Source organism: Misgurnus anguillicaudatus, unplaced genomic scaffold (assembly GCF_027580225.2).
Source record: "Misgurnus anguillicaudatus unplaced genomic scaffold, ASM2758022v2 HiC_scaffold_33, whole genome shotgun sequence".
Taxonomy (NCBI): domain Eukaryota; kingdom Metazoa; phylum Chordata; class Actinopteri; order Cypriniformes; family Cobitidae; genus Misgurnus; species Misgurnus anguillicaudatus.
Window position 1 is genome coordinate 8,848,770 of NW_027395283.1, and position 16,111 is coordinate 8,864,880.

At 38.8% G+C, this 16,111-nt stretch overlaps 2 protein-coding genes across 2 annotated transcripts in view; both read left to right on the top strand.

Annotated features, from left to right (window-relative positions):
* Positions 1-16,111, top strand: part of LOC141363221 (NLR family CARD domain-containing protein 3-like) — a 460,117-nt gene that overhangs the window by 413,424 nt on the left and 30,582 nt on the right. The gene's annotated exons all lie outside the window — the stretch shown is intronic.
* Positions 1-16,111, top strand: part of LOC141363150 (protein NLRC3-like) — a 98,259-nt gene that overhangs the window by 54,007 nt on the left and 28,141 nt on the right. Inside the window, exon 7 of the mRNA XM_073865714.1 lies at positions 2,978-3,151. Coding sequence (XP_073721815.1) covers positions 2,978-3,151 — 174 coding nt within the window. The remainder of the gene's footprint in view (positions 1-2,977; positions 3,152-16,111) is intronic.

The window sequence follows — 16,111 nt, forward strand, 5'->3', positions numbered from 1 at the left end:
TAATGGAAAACCTCTTGAATTAAAGATTGACACAGGAGCCTTTTGTAACATCATGTCTCTGCAGACCTTTACACAGGTAAAGCAAGAAGAAAACCTTCAGGTGTCAAGCCATGTGAAGCTTGTTGCGTATGGTGGAGAGGAGATCTAAACAGCTGGTTCAACCGTGTTAACTTGCAATCTGAGTGACCAGACCTACTCTCTACAGTTTTATGTAGTCGAAAAAAACGTACAGCCATTGCTTGGACTGTCAGACTGTCTTCGGATGGGCCTTATTTCTCTCAATAATGCAGTCCACCAGGTCAGTGTAAAAGAAAACCCAAGTTTCATCCAACAGCTTAACACAGAATATGCAGATCTTTTCCGAGATGAAATTGGAAAGCTTCCCGTAACGTACTGTATGAAACTGGACAAAGAAGCTCAACCTGTCGTCCGTCCAGCACACAGAATTCCTGCTGCAATGCAACAAAAGGTAAAAGCAGAGTTGGAAAGAATGGTTACTATGGGCGTAATTACTCCTGTATCTGAGCCAACCGATTGGGTGTCATCTATGGTGGCGACTCACAAGAAAAACTCAGATGAAATAAGACTGTGCATTGACCCTAGGGACCTAAACAAGTTCCTGAAACGTCCACATCACCCCATGCGCACAGTGGAAGAAGTGGCAGCGCAGATGCCAAACTCCACCGTATTCTCTGTGCTTGACGCAAAAAGCTCCTTTTGGCAGATTTCCCTGGATCATAAGTCCTCCCTAATGACTACGTTCAGTACGCCATTTGGAAGATTCCGATTTCTCAGGATGCCCTTTGGCATTAATTCAGCCAGCGAGGTCTTTCAGCGCGCTAAGGAACCGATTTTTGCTGGCTACCCGTGCGCGGTCATAGTCGATGACATCATCGTGGGGAGTAAAGGTGAGCAGGAACACGATGCAAACCTGAGGAAGGTGTTGGACCGTGCCCGTGAAGTGAACTTGAGACTGAACCCTCAAAAATGATGGCTCTGATGTGTTTCTAAACTTGCTCAACCTCAGAAATGTTCCACGTGATCAAACACTGGGTTCACCAGCAGAGAGATTAATGTCGAGACAGACACGCACATCTCTGCCAATTAGCAAGTCCATTCTGGTCCCAGCCTCAAAAAAATAACGTTGCTGTCAAGAATCAAATCTCAAAAAAGAGACATTGTCAAAAGACATACTATGACAAGTCCAGCAGACCTCTCCGACCAATCTCACAAGGAGAGGTAGTGAGACTCGCAACATCCAAAGGCCATGACCGAATCGGACTCGTCAAACAACTCTGTGATGAACCTCGATCGTATCTTGTGGAAGTTGAAGGAAGAGTATATAGACAGAACAGGAAACATATCCTTCCTGTCGTTGAGCCACCGCCACAAAAGTTAGACCACAGTGACATGTCGCTTCCTTTTATTCAGACCCCATCTGCTGAATCTAAGCACAAATTCCCCACTCCTAGTGAGGTCAAGGAACAATGTACCCCACAAGGAATCGAGAAGCCGCCACTGAATGAAAATTAGCAAAAGTTCTTTCTACAGCTCCGTATGTGACCAGACCAGGTCGCATTTGCAAACCAAACCCAAAATACCTGGGATGAAAGTAGTATGTAGAGACTGAAAAGAAAGTTATATAATTCAGTAACAAAATGATCAATTTATAAATGGAGCACTGATAGGTGGTGGTACGCTCAAGAGCTATATTTGGAAGTGGCGGTATTGAGAACTGGCGCATTCCGGCCCACTTAAAGCACTGATTGGTAAGATAATTATTACAACCGTATTAACATTAATGTGTGTTAGTAGTGGTGCAACAATCACTGGCCCGATTAGATTTAAATATTTAAGCACAACAAGACGCGAAACAGATCTCACGCGATCTTTTTACTCCGGGTTGTTTGATAAGTATTGTTTGCGCAAACCTCAAGCGCGAGCACAATCCACATCTCAATGTTTCAGACAGCTTACTAGTTACTGACAGGCAGCACGCAAATGCCAACTGAGTTTGTTTTCTTGAACTTAAATGGACATTTTAAAATTAAATCATCTCAAAATGCCATGTTCATAGTAGTAAAAGTCTTTTACACATTAAATAAATACAGGCAGTTGACAAAAAATGTGTGTGTAACAATGTATTGGATCCGTGCATTTAAAGTGACAGTACACTCATTTTTAGAGTACCTGATGCTGTTTTTAATATTATATTATAATATATATCAAACCACAGACAAAGAAAATCATAATTTCCTTGTCTTGACTAAATAACTTTTGTAACTTTTAATAAGAATTAATACAATAAGATTTTTTATTTCTGACCATTTACTTGTCTTTAACAATATTTGAAATTTATATGAGTCAGCAGACATTTATAAAGGTTACATGTGTTAAAACAATTACCAGCCATATTTTATTTTATATACATCATCGTCTTCCATGTTTAAACCAAAGTGATATGGCAACGAGAGTAGTAAGGAGATTAATGATGTTGAGACCATGTAGGATATTGGCGCAATGAATAGTGTGAATACCAGGCAGCATCCCCATGTGACTTGAGAACCAGGACAAAAAAGTTATGTGCACTCCTGTATATAGATCATAACATCTGTAATGGATTTATAGTATTTTAATCTCAGTAATGGATTTGATAACTGAAGTTGAGTTCATTCATCACTGCAATAAATGCTTTCGGAGTTACGTACAAGATTAAAATTTAATTATGATAAGAAAAAGGTAAAAATAATTCCTAAACAGAAACATAAAACAAAATGTTTTTTAAATGTAAATTAGACTGATGAATTTATTTTCCTTTAAAATCTCACTGATGTGTTTCAGTAAACCACAAACACACATAAATGAAACTAAAATGAAAATGTTCATAAACACTAAATGATGACAGAAGAGAAACAAATTCAACTCACTGTAGATTTGATCTGTGTGTGAACAAACTGTGTGTCTCTGTTCTCTACAGGTTGAGTGGTTGTAGAAACACAGATGAAGGTTGTGTTGCTCTGACTTCAGCTCTGAGATCAAACCCATCACACCTGAGAGAACTGGATCTGTCTGATAATAATCTAAGAGATTCAGGAGTGAAGCTGATCTCTGATGTACTGAAGAATCCTGACTGTAAACTGGAGATACTGAAGTAAGATCATCTCTCTGATAGTCACACATGTACTGAGGTTTAGTTAAACATAAACTGTATGTAAAAGAAACACACAATAAAATGTAAAGTATATATATATAAAGTCAATGAGAGATCTGATCAGTAAGCAGATACATCAGCAGTCAAATGAATAATTATGATACATCAATACGCCATCAAAGCACTGGGTGATATGGCAAAATTGTGAGCTTGAACCGATAACGATATATATTTCAGTATAAGTTGTTAATGCTTCCAGCTTTAAAAGATTATGCCAACATTGACTGAAGCCACAAAATTAAGAGGGTTCATTAAGTTAAATTTTAATCTGCGCCTCGTAATTTTATTAGATAGCCACAGTGCCGCTGCTAGCCATTTTGGTGCCCTAAGCATAATTCCTTTATAATGCCCCCCACCCCGACCCTGAGAAAAAAAACGTTTGTTTTTAACTTTTTATTACCAATTTAACAAACATATAACTTAATTGCAGAAAGTAAAATCTTCACAGCTTTTCCAACACACACACTACACATTTTAAAGTGCAAACTTTTATAGAATAGCAAAATAGAAAAAAATTACCAAACTTAAATAGAATAGGAAAATAAAAAAATATCAAAATAATCCAGACATGTTTATCCCAATGTCACTTTAAATAAATTACATTAAATAAACATCAATAATTAAACAAGAATACTCAATATTCTTAAATAAAACAAATATTTAGAGAAGTAAGTGTCAGAACTTTACTTACTTTGTTAACACAGCAGGCAATATAAAACAGATAAAACACACATTCAAGTAAAGTGCAAAATCGTAGACAAATTGTCAAAATAAACCAAAGACATGCATTTTTTATGAGAGCCATAATGCTAATCTGTATGGATCAAGCATTTCCACCAGTTTTGGGAGGTTCTATAGAGCCACACGTCTGCATTTCCTCGCTGCAAAATCATTAATTAGGTCATCATATGACAGCTTCTGAGCCACTTCACCATTGATGCTGATAACAGCAAGACCACTTAGACGCTCCTGCCCCATTGTTGAACGCAAGTATGTTTTAATGAGCTTTAGTTTTGAAAAACTTCGCTCAGCAGAAGCAACTGTAACAGGGAGAGTTAATGCAACTCTAAGAGCAACCCAGAGATTTGGATACACCTCTTGAAGGCAATTCTCATGGAGAAATGTGAGCAACTCCAAGGCAGTTGTCTGTGGTGACAGTTGAGGAAGGTTGATGATTTCCTGAAGCATCTCAAGTCCATCAATATCAGAATTTCCTTTCTCAGTCAGTGTCTTCTGCACTTCAATGCATTTTTTTTGTAAGTCCTCCTTGGACATTCCGTGCACTCTGCTGAAATCAAGGAGAACTCCAAATTTGTCTCTCACCTGGGTCATGGTCTCAAAACGCTCCTGCAGTGACATCAAAGCTGAGTCCACAACACTATTGAAAAATGTTACCTCAAGCCTTTTGAGGGCATCACTGAAGGGCTCGTCAGCAGTCTCATATGCAAACTGCCTTTTTGTGTTCCTGAGCCTTTTCTCTTTGAGCTCCGGCTCTATGTTCATGGCCTCGCAAAGCTCCTTGGCAGTTGACACTGCCTCAGCAAATCCAGCGTGCCTGTATCTGGAGAGGGAGGTTTTGGCATTGTCAATGAGCCTAACAGCAATGTCAAGCTGCATTGAACTGGTCTGCAGAAGCTTGTTTACTTGGTTAATGGTCGTAAGAATTTCACACCAGACAACAGAACAGATCAGAAATCTGAAAGATGCCACCTCTTCTGCCAGGGCTTGAGCCTCTATTTTTGCGACTGAGTCATTGACAGTTTGCCTAGTCTCAATGAGCGCATTTCTGATTTCTTTAATTTGGTTTCTTGCAGCTGTGACACTCTTAAGCCTGCTCTCCCACCTCACATCGCTCCATGACTTCACAGTCAGGTTGACATGTTTTTTCAAGATGCTCCATCGCTGTGTAGCTCCTGAGAAGAAACAAAATAGCTTCTGCAAATAGCCAAAAAAGCCAGTGGCATCCCTGGATGACTTGGCAGCATCAGCTATGACGAGATTAAGTGAATGAGCTGCGCAAGGAACAAACAACGCCCTCGAATTAAATTGTAGCAGTCGGGCCTGAACTCCTTGCTTTTTCCCCTTCATGTTTGCTCCATTGTCGTAGGCTTGTCCACGGCAATTTTCAAACGGAATGTTGAGTTCCTTCATCTTGTCCAGAAGGACATTAGACAGGTTCAGGCCAGTTGTTTCAACCACCTCCATATACCCAAGGAAATACTCCTTGATATTTGGCTTTGGCACCAAATCAACAATGCGCACGATGAGGGACATTTGTTCCTTGTGGCTTATATCAGGTGTACAATCAAGAATAATGGAGAAGTATTTTGCTTCCTGAATCTGTGTCTGGATGGTTTGTAATGTTTTGGTGGAGATGATCTGGATCAGTTCATTTTGTGTCTGTTGTCCAAGATAATGCGTTCGGGAGCCTTCATCGGTTATCTTGGTCAGATGGTTCTCCATCACAGGATCAAAACTGGCTAAAAGCTCCACTTCCTTTAAGAAGTTGCCATTGTCTGGCTCATACAGACGCTGTGAAGAGCCTCTAAATGACAAATTCCTTGAGGCAAGAGATAGGGTTATTTTAAGTAAGCGTTTGAGAACATCTCGCCACCTTCTTTTTTCTGCCTCCAGCAATGTCAGCGCCTGGTAGTCTATTGTCATATTTGTCTGTAAACGCATGTCCAGTTCTCTCCATTTAAACATGCACTGGGCATGGTCTGAGCTACATTCATGACTCCTCAAACTACTGTTTATGTTGGACCAGTCACTGTGGCCCTCTGCAGTCAGCTTTATAGCTTTCAAACTGAAAAGCTTACAAGCAAAACAGAACACAGCATTATTCTCTTTCGATTAAACAAGCCAACTTCTAATGATTTTCTCTCCATTTGAGAGCGTTTTGAATTGTAGGCTACTATGAAACGCCCTGCCATCTTGCCCCTTGGGAAAATTAAAATCTGATGGGATTTTAAATGGGCCTCTTCGTACTATTTCAACACGATCCGCGTCTAAAATCTGTGACGGCCAAAAAGCAGGATCAGTTGGAGGGGGCACAGAGGTCTCTACATTGTCACCTGCTGATGGACTCTCAATGACAGGACTTGTGCATTCAGAGGTGGTGGTTATCTGCTGTGTATCTGTCCCTAAACTGGTGGATGAGGGTGGTTGATCAGGGCATGGTCCTATTGTGGAGTCTACAGACCTGCTGGCCAGCTGGGGTTGATGTGTGCCTGAGCTGCTTGTAGATGGCTGCTCGTCATCTGTATCTTCCTCTTGGCCTTGTGCTCCTCCTCGTACGTATCTCAGCATTGCTCCTGCAATAATAGAAAAGGGATCAGTATAGAAAGAGACAAAATATTCAAACAAAGAATATTATACCGGAAAAAAATATAAACATTTAAAACTGAAAGCATGCAGCCAATGAGTTCTCCCTCTTTATTCAATATTTATCAACTATTTGAAAAATCTAATCTAATATAAAAGCATAATAGAATGAGGTGGAATAATGCACCCAATCCAACAGTACACTGCAAAAAATTACTTTCTTACTTAGTATTTTTGTCTTGTTTTCAGTAAAATATCTAAAAATTCTTAAATTAAATGATTTAATGATTTAAAATGACCAAGGAAAGTAAATTTAAGTGAATTAGTGCTTAAAACAAGCAAAAAATCTGCCAATGGAATAAGAAAAATGTTCTTGAATTAAGTGTTTATGATAAAAGTAAACTTATTTCAAGAAAAAAAAATCTTTTTTGGCAGTGTTTATTTTTTGTTGCTGGTTGTTTTAAGCACTAATTTACTTAAAGTTTATATTTTTTGTCTAAAAACTATACTTATTTTCTTAGGTCATTTTGCTCATCAGGAAAATACATCTTTAAGAATTTTTTGATATTTTTTACGGATCACAAGACAAAAATAAAAAGTCTTTTTTTTCCAGTGTAATGTTTGCTTCATATCATATAATGACATTTTATATTTAACAGTCAGGAATTGTTAGCCTACCATGTGCACTGACTGCTAACGTTAACTTTTACTGAGAAAGTATTAACCACCGTCACATCAAAATAAACCACAAAATAAACTACTGCTCAATATATAAAGAAACGTAGTAGAAGGTAACAGCTGGCGTCAGTTATTTGTAAAATGCATATATGCAATGTTTTACAGTAAAATCTCAATTTAGCTTGCATTGAAGTTATAAATTTATAACAACATAGTTTGCTAACATTAATGTCAGCACAGCAAGTTCGAGGCTCACAGCAGGTTCGAGGCTCACAGCAAGTTCGAGGCGCATAACGATTAGCAGCAGCAGCCTGCATGCACAGACATTTCCCTTACTTAGGAATGATTAAACATGATGGACTTACCTGCAAGTGATGCACGGGCATCATCCCGCAGTTTCTTCTTTTTTCTTTTTTCCGATCCTGACTCCTGCTGTCTTTTCGGTGCCATTTCCAAAAGTTGCCTACTGTCTGGCCGTTTCTCAATCGGCTGCAGCCTGCGCAAGGTGGCATATGCAGGCTGCATACGTCATCATCAAGCCTGGTTTATTTCAGTTAACTGAACATTACATTAGCAAGTCATAATAGTACAACAATTTACTACTAACTAAGAATAATAGTCAACATTATAATCGTTGATATTACAAAATAAAGTTTTGATGACGGATGCAGCCAAGAAATGCGACCTCTGGAGGCTGCAGCCTTCGGACTGAGAAACGGCCTCAAACATCATCAGGCGCCCGCGCGATCAACCGGCACGGACCATCAAAGGCTGGGGGGCATACTTTAGAGCAATTAAATTATTTCGTTCCCCCTTTTTTGTTACATATACATGGATAAAAAGTGCCTAATAATATTTCTATAGGCTAATGAAATAATATCAGCATTATATTTTTTTTTCATAAGGCTATTTTTGGTGCCCCCCTCAGCACCTGATGCCCTACGCACAGCGCGTGATGCGCGTTATGGGAGCGGCGGGGCTGGATAGCCAAGCTACTTCAATATAACATAATTTGTGTTATCTTTATTGTCCACAACTTTATCATCTTTGCATAAAAGCCTGAGGTTAATTTCACTTTCGTTGTACGCTTACAATTTTTTTGTGTGTGTCGAGTTTGCTTTGCGAAGTACGGTAGGAAATTGACTTTGTACTGACATGTATTACATATAGGCCGATGTATTTTGGCTGTCACTACAACATTGCTACTGACAAGCAACCTTCTATGCAACAACACGCTCACACTTACTAATAATGGGGTAAATTAAACTGGGTGCTGAATCCCTCAATGTGAATAATGTCATGTAATGTGAGAAAGGGACAGCACTCACAGTTCAAGCTTCAAAATAGCGTTTAATCGCTAGTTTAATTGGCGATTAAACGCTATTTTGAAGCTTGAACTGTGAGTGCTGTCCCTTTCTCACATTACTGACAAGCAACCAAATCTTTAATTTTTCCTCTTAATCATAAGATTATACTTATCTGGTTTCAGCAGGCTACTGTCACTTTAAGACCCAAGACAGCTTTAATACTGCACTGCTTCAATATACTGATAAACATCTAGCTGTTTATGTTGACTTAAACAAGAAGGAAAACTTAGTTTAGTGATCTCGCGTGTGCTTTGTGTGCCCTTCGTGTGTTTGAGGAACATATACGTGCTATACACGCTGGTAAGCAGATGTCAAGGAAACGCACAGTCGCACACTCATACAGTAGTATATTCACTGCAGCGGTAGATCTGCTACTTTTCTTCATCTTTTCTAAATTTGTCCTGTAAATAAACTTTTAAAGTTGTGTGAACATGTCTGCGCTCAAGGTTTCACCACAACACAACCTGTGAAGATAAAAACAGAGATTAAATCTTACAATTACATAAAATGTTATTCTCCTAAAATTAAAATTAATAATGTTGTGTTGTTAGATTTCCAATACACACCTGACTGACTTAAGTTACATAACCGATGTGTCTATGGACAACACACACAAGACATTTATCCTCACTGGGTGTCCACAGAAGACAAACACTTAAGAGTCACACAACATCTTGTCTATTATGAACACAAACACTTGAGGAAATAAGATCATGTATTCAATCAAAACCTTATTGTAAAGTCTTACATTATTCAATACAAACAACTTTTACTTTCTCTATTTCAACACATTTGTTGTCAAAAGCATACAGTACAAATGTTCAAACCTGTAAGGAAAAGACATGTTAGTTATAATTAGTTATGATTCATTTCAATTTCCTTCACAATGTGCAACAAAACTCCTCTGTTAAAATGTCAGAAAATGTAGTTTGGTGTTTCTTTGATGAAATCTTTGCTGATATTATTGTGTATGAAGAGTTTTTCTCCTTGTCATGTTGTTTTTATAAAGATGATTAAAAACATTGATCCATCATTGACACTGACACACACATTAATAATGTTTTTATAGATTGAGTGAAATTGATCTTTAAACACTGTTACATCTTTAAATGTAAGATCAGAGTTATGTTATCTCCAGCTGATATTCCTCCTGTAATAGAGGAAGATTTTTACATCAAATACCTGATGAGAATTACAAGTGTAAGAGTCATGAACTCAATACAGATTTATGAAAAAATGTTCATGTGGTTTAGGACATCTAACACTAATAGTCAGCTGTGTGATGGATTTATTTGACATTTAAACACACAGTGTCTCAGTTACTGAGGGATTGAAAGAGGAACATTACATGAAGAGATGGAGGTTAGAGATTTGTGGACAAACTTTGTAGTTTTGTATAATTCACATAAAGTCTCTGTTCTCTACAGGTTGTGGAGGTGTAATATCACAGATGAAGGTTGTGTTGCTCTGACTTCAGCTCTGAGATCAAACCCATCACACCTGAGAGAACTGAATCTGTCTGCGAATTTTAATCTAAGAGATTCAGGAGTGAAGCTGATCTATGATCTACTGAAGAATCCTGACTGTAAACTGAAGATACTGAAGTAAGATCATCTCTCTGATAGTCACACATGTACTGAGGTTTAGTTAAACATAAACTGTATGAAAAAGAAACAAACACTAAAATGTAAAGGATATATAAAGTCAACGAGAGATCAGGGCCCGTATGTATAAAGCCGCTCAGAGTAAAATTTTAGTCTTAAGTGTGTCAAAATTCTAAGAATGATGTCATTTTACTCTTATTTTTAGACTTAAGAATAAGTTTGATTTATAAAGCCTCCTAAGTGTTAAGACTAGGTCTCAGCTCCTAAATTATTTAAGAGAGCTGGAGAGGTCTTTTAACCTAGTTAGGGGTGACACGAGGGCAGCAGAGAGGCGGAGGATCATTCACTTTACAACAAAGAATGTGTTAGAATTACTTTAATTCAATAGACCAATTTAGAGTAGACCTCACAGTTACGTCACTGCAAGCTGCGCGCGCAATGCGGTTGCAGAAAAACAGTGGAAATGAATTAGACACGAGTGAAAAGAGCAAGATAACTCATTGGAAAATGTCCGTGTGAGGGACCGAGCAGTCAATAAAGATAGGGCAAGTCAAAAAATAGTTTCCAAAGTATAGTTTTAATAAAGTTCAAAAATGAAGAAAAAATAAATAAACAATTTACATAAAGTAAGCAAATTAAATAACTAGGCCTATTAAAGAGGTCAACAGAACAAAACTAACACAACTAGACCATGTGCAAACAAACTGAACTGACCTAACAAAATGACACAAAAGGGCACAATTTATACAAGTGGACTAGTCCATGTTTAACACAGAGGGGGGAACACAACACAAACTACAACACCACAATGGCCAGTTAAATTAGCAAAATTAATTATTAGCAAAAGACTAAATAGATAATCTTTAATAAATCAAAAAGGTAACCAATCAATTAAAGAAATCAAAATAAGTTTAAATATGGCAAAATACACATTTTATATCTCCCCGCAAATCATCAGGAGTTGGTATTGGCAGGCGGAACTAAAGTGCGGTTGCGGCAGCCCGTCGGACCTTAATGTGAACGGACCTCACATCGGAGCATGAGAGAAAGCCCCACCACTCCAGCCATCCACAACACGGTAACTTAAACTCAAAGAAAACTATATTAACACAAATATATAGTACAGCAAACAAATTTGTGTGCACTCCAAATTGCTGTTGAAACTTATATTAAATAAACATAGTTAAACCAAAAATAACTGGAGTCTGTTTTATTATAAACTATAATGTGAATGAATGCGTGTATGTGTGTGTGTGTGTGTGTGTGTATTACCAATGCCTAATGTGTGACCGCATCATGACGGGCCATCACATACTCCCTCCCTTCGGAAATGTCACTGGCACAGCGGGAGAGATAATCTGCCGTCAGGTTTTCTTTGCCAGGGACATGTCGAATAGAGAAGTTGTAGGGCTGCATAGCTAAGTACCATCGAGTGATTCGGCTGTTCGTATCCTTCATTCTTTGGAGCCACATCAGAGCCTTGTGATCGGTTTCCAAGGTAAATTCTCTTCCCAACAGATAGTACTTTAGTGAATCCAAAGCCCACTTCACAGCCAAACATTCCTTCTCCACAATAGAATAGCGTACTTCTCTAGGGAATAGCTTACGGCTGAGAAAAGCAATAGGACGTCGCTCACCAGGGGCTCCCTGCAATAATACTGCTCCTAGGCCTCGGTCGGAAGCGTCTGTTTGAAGAACAAAAGATTGATTGAAATCAGGATTGTGCAGTACAGATTCCTTACTTAATGCTGTTCTGAGGTCCTGAAAGGCTGCCTCCGTGTCTTTTGTCCACTTGAGCTGACTAGGACTCCTTGAGCCCACCATATCGGTCAGTACTGCAGCCCTGCTGGAGAAGTTGGGAATGAATTTATTATAAAATCCAGCCATGCCTAGAAAGGATCTCAGCTCTTTGCGAGTGTGTGGCTGTGGACATTCTGCAATGGCCCGAACCTTTTCCACCTGAGGTTTGATAACTCCGTTACCAATGACAAATCCCAGGTACTCAGTCTCAGTCCTTGCAAAGGCACACTTTCTGGAATTAATTGTCAGACCTGCATCCTGAAGACGCTGCAGAACCTCCTGAATATGCTGCAGATGTTGCTCTCATGTATTGCTGTAAATAACGATATCATCTAGATAAGCAGCTGTGAATGTCAACCCCTGCAGTACCTGGTCCATAAGGCGTTGAAAGCTGGCTGGCGCCCCATGCAGGCCAAAGGCCAAAACCTTGAAATGGAATAATCCACATGGTGTCTTAAAGGCAGTCAGTTCTCTGGAACGCTGGGTCAATGGAATCTGCCAGTATCCCTTTGAAAGATCAATGGTGGTTAGAAATTTTGAGGTACCCAGACGATCAGTCAGGTCCCCGATCCGTGGAGTGGGATAAGCATCAAACTTTGTCACAGAATTGAGATAACAAAAGTCTATACAAAATCTTATTGTACCGTCTTTCTTGGGGACAAGGACAACAGGGTGGCACCACTCGCTCTTTGATGGCTCGATGATTCCTAGCTTCAGCATCAGATCCACTTCTTCCTTCAGTGCCTCTTGCAAACGCTCTGGAACCCTGTAACTCATCCTTCTCACAACAGCATCAGATTTCAACACAATGTCATGTTCAATTAAGGTAGTGAGCCCAGGATATTCGGAAAAGACTCCAGGTAAGGATATCTCTCTTACCTCCTTCTGTTGCTGTGGGGACAGGTGACTAAGGTCAACATCTCCTAGAGCAGGCTGGGGTAAGTACTGATCATCAGATTCTTCTTCTGCAAATACATGCTTCACCATCAGGCTGTGAGTAGCCTTGTCAGGACGAGGGACCCATGGTTTAAGGAGGTTAATATGCAGGGTTCGTGTAGAGCGATCTTGGTCTAATCCTGCCACTTCATAAGTTGTAACTCCCAATTTCCTTCTGACTTCATACGGCCCCTGCCATTTTGCCAACAGTTTGCTTTCGTGGCTGGGTAGCATCACCAACACCTTCTGACCAGGTTCAAAGCTTCGCTCACGGGCAGATTGATCATACCAGGTTTTCTGGCGAGTCCGAGCTTCAGCCAGATGAGACTGAGCGAGGGCAGTCATCTTTTCCAAACGCTCTCACATCTGCACCACATAGGACATCACATCTGTCGGTTTGTAAGACGCCACCCAATTGGCCCAACGTCGAAGTCCAATGCGTGGTGAAGGTAACACGTGTTCTTTCCTTCCATAGCACTTCTAGAAGAATAATTCCATTTATTTAATTTATTCCTTTGACCTCTGTGGTTAAATTATAATCTGACTCCAATTTAATACAGTAATAATTTAGTGTATTATTCCAATTATCTGTTGATCATAATTTAGATATTGATTATTTATAAATTCCCATAGTCTTAGTTATTCGTTCATTAGGGACCCGATATCGCACAGAGTATACGTCGGCCGTTGCGTATATCTCACGGACACAAAATTGCCAGTCTGACCTTCGTCAGAGGTTGCCGGGTAAACTAATATTTTATGTCTGGCCGCCCCATGCTTGCTCCGATCATAAAATAGTTACTTTAGTCACGATCATGCAACTTGCTAAGTCAGGTGATAGACATAAATCTGAGAGTCCTGGTGAACGTGCCCCATGCTCCATCCAACATCAAAACACCAGTTTGATCAATATCCTGGCATACTTATTTTGCGGTAATATCAGACTCCTTCTAATCTACTGGAAATAATAATTTCTGAAAGAATTAAAATAAATCAATACAATTTGGAAGAATTTAAAATGAATCAATAATAACAATTTATTATGCCAGGCAGGTTACACTTAAATCAATAATTTAGTTTTCAAATTCATGGATCAAAATATCAACATTCACATCCAAAATGTAAAACTTAAAAGCAGTTGTAAATGAAATAAAAATCACAAAGTCAAATCATACCTGGCAATTACAACGACACACCGTAGTGCGGGAAGTCTGAATACAGATGCTTCCATCATTAATATAATACACCCAAATGGTGTAGGAAGACTCTTGTTAAAGATTTCTTCCATGATGTTTTAATACACACACAAAGTGTGGGAGCTCCTGGTTACAGGATGCCTCCATAAAGTTTGAATACACACAGAGTGTGGGAGCTTCTGGGTACAGAATGGCTCCCAGAACATTTTGCCAGGCCACCTTTTATACACAGCTTGAGAAAGCTACCAAAATCTAGTTTGACCTGTACCAAGTGAAACTAAAGAACACCTGGTCAAAATCCAGTTTGACCTGTGCCAAGTGATACTAAAGAGCACCTGGTCAAACTAGCCAGGAGTATCTTGGAAACTGGTCAAACTAGCCAGAAATATCATGGCAAAACCCCACCTCTACAAGAAATGCATCTTCTATCCAAAGTTCTAAAACCTTAATCCATCTGATCTTAGACTTATAGAAATGAGACCTTTTTACTCATCGCACCATGACCTTTAAAATGAAACCAAACATGAATATAAAATTACAATCTTAGAACCACATAATTTATATACATCATATATTTCAGCAGAAACTCAGTGATATGAGCCTTAAGGCTAACGGTGCAAAAGCCTTTGTGATGAAGAGATTAGGAGCACCAAGAGTTTCATGTCTGTAACCAGTTCCACCTAAGAGTCAAATTTGGGTTAGCAACACCACCTGAGGTTTAATTGTTTTATAGTGTCTCTTCATAAATAAACTTAAAGTTGATTATATACCAGCTGTACTACAAATTTCTCCCCTGGCCCTTTTGGGGCAATTGAAAAATAGTCCCTAAAGGCCATTGCTGGTCATATTCAAATCCTCGTGCGTTTTTTCTTTTATTGCAACAGTCTCTGTATGGCGGGCACTTGTAGAGGACTCAGGGTGAAAGCAGTGTTGGCAGATGTCCGTAAAAGAGTGAATTGTGGACCTGAAATAGCAGCATTGAATCAAAGAAAGCATAAACACAAGTCCACTGCCAATCACACCCCCACGAAAAATCCAGTCCCACCAAGTGTACACATACTGTGCAGAGCGAATAGATGAACTTGACAAAATTTTTGCTGTTCCTTTGGCCAGGTTTGTTTCTACCTGAGCCTGGTTTAGATGATACTCGGTCTATTGAATCGTCTGTTGCACCAAATTCATGATGTCAGTCAATGACTGTGTGCTGTGTTCGTTGAAAGTGTCTCCCCACCACGGAGAGACATGTGTCTAGCGGGATCCTCCCCAGGATATTTCTCTGACATTTTGAAAAGTCCTCTGTTACCTACTAGCAGAAGGTAGTTTTTGTAGAATAGTCAGACCTCCATAGGTGAAGGAATTCCTCACAATGACAATGCACCACTGTATGTGGGACATCTGAAGAACATCAAACACATGATCATGCAATGACTGAACACTGAAGAATTTGATTTTCATTGGACGAAAATGGTTGTGAAAAATTACAAAAACAAATGACATGATTAGAAGTTTCATAATAGTAGGTGCGAATGGTAAAAGGTCTTATTTCTCTTTTCGAAGTAATTTATCCCATTTAAATACCAATTTCTTCTCTATTATGCATCTCTTATATAGAGTGGAATTTTGATATAATCTGTGTATTTTAAAGGAAGAGTGGCAAAAGTTTTTAACTGGCATATTTACCAGTGGTATACATCATTAAAGCATATAAAACAATAGCATTCAAATATAATACAAATAAATGTACTAAAATACAGATATTTATACTAAGGTATATATAATATGATATATCTATATTATATATGACTATGTTTAGTAACCATATTATTAGTTCAGAACACTGAAAAGCAAGTTAACCATGTAAATCTAAAATTTCAGTAAAGCAAATAAAAAATACATAGAAAACTTTACACAAACAGATTTTGACTTTCTTATTTAACCATTGTTCACAAATTCTATACATATACATTGGCAAAGTCACAATCAATGGTTAGGTGT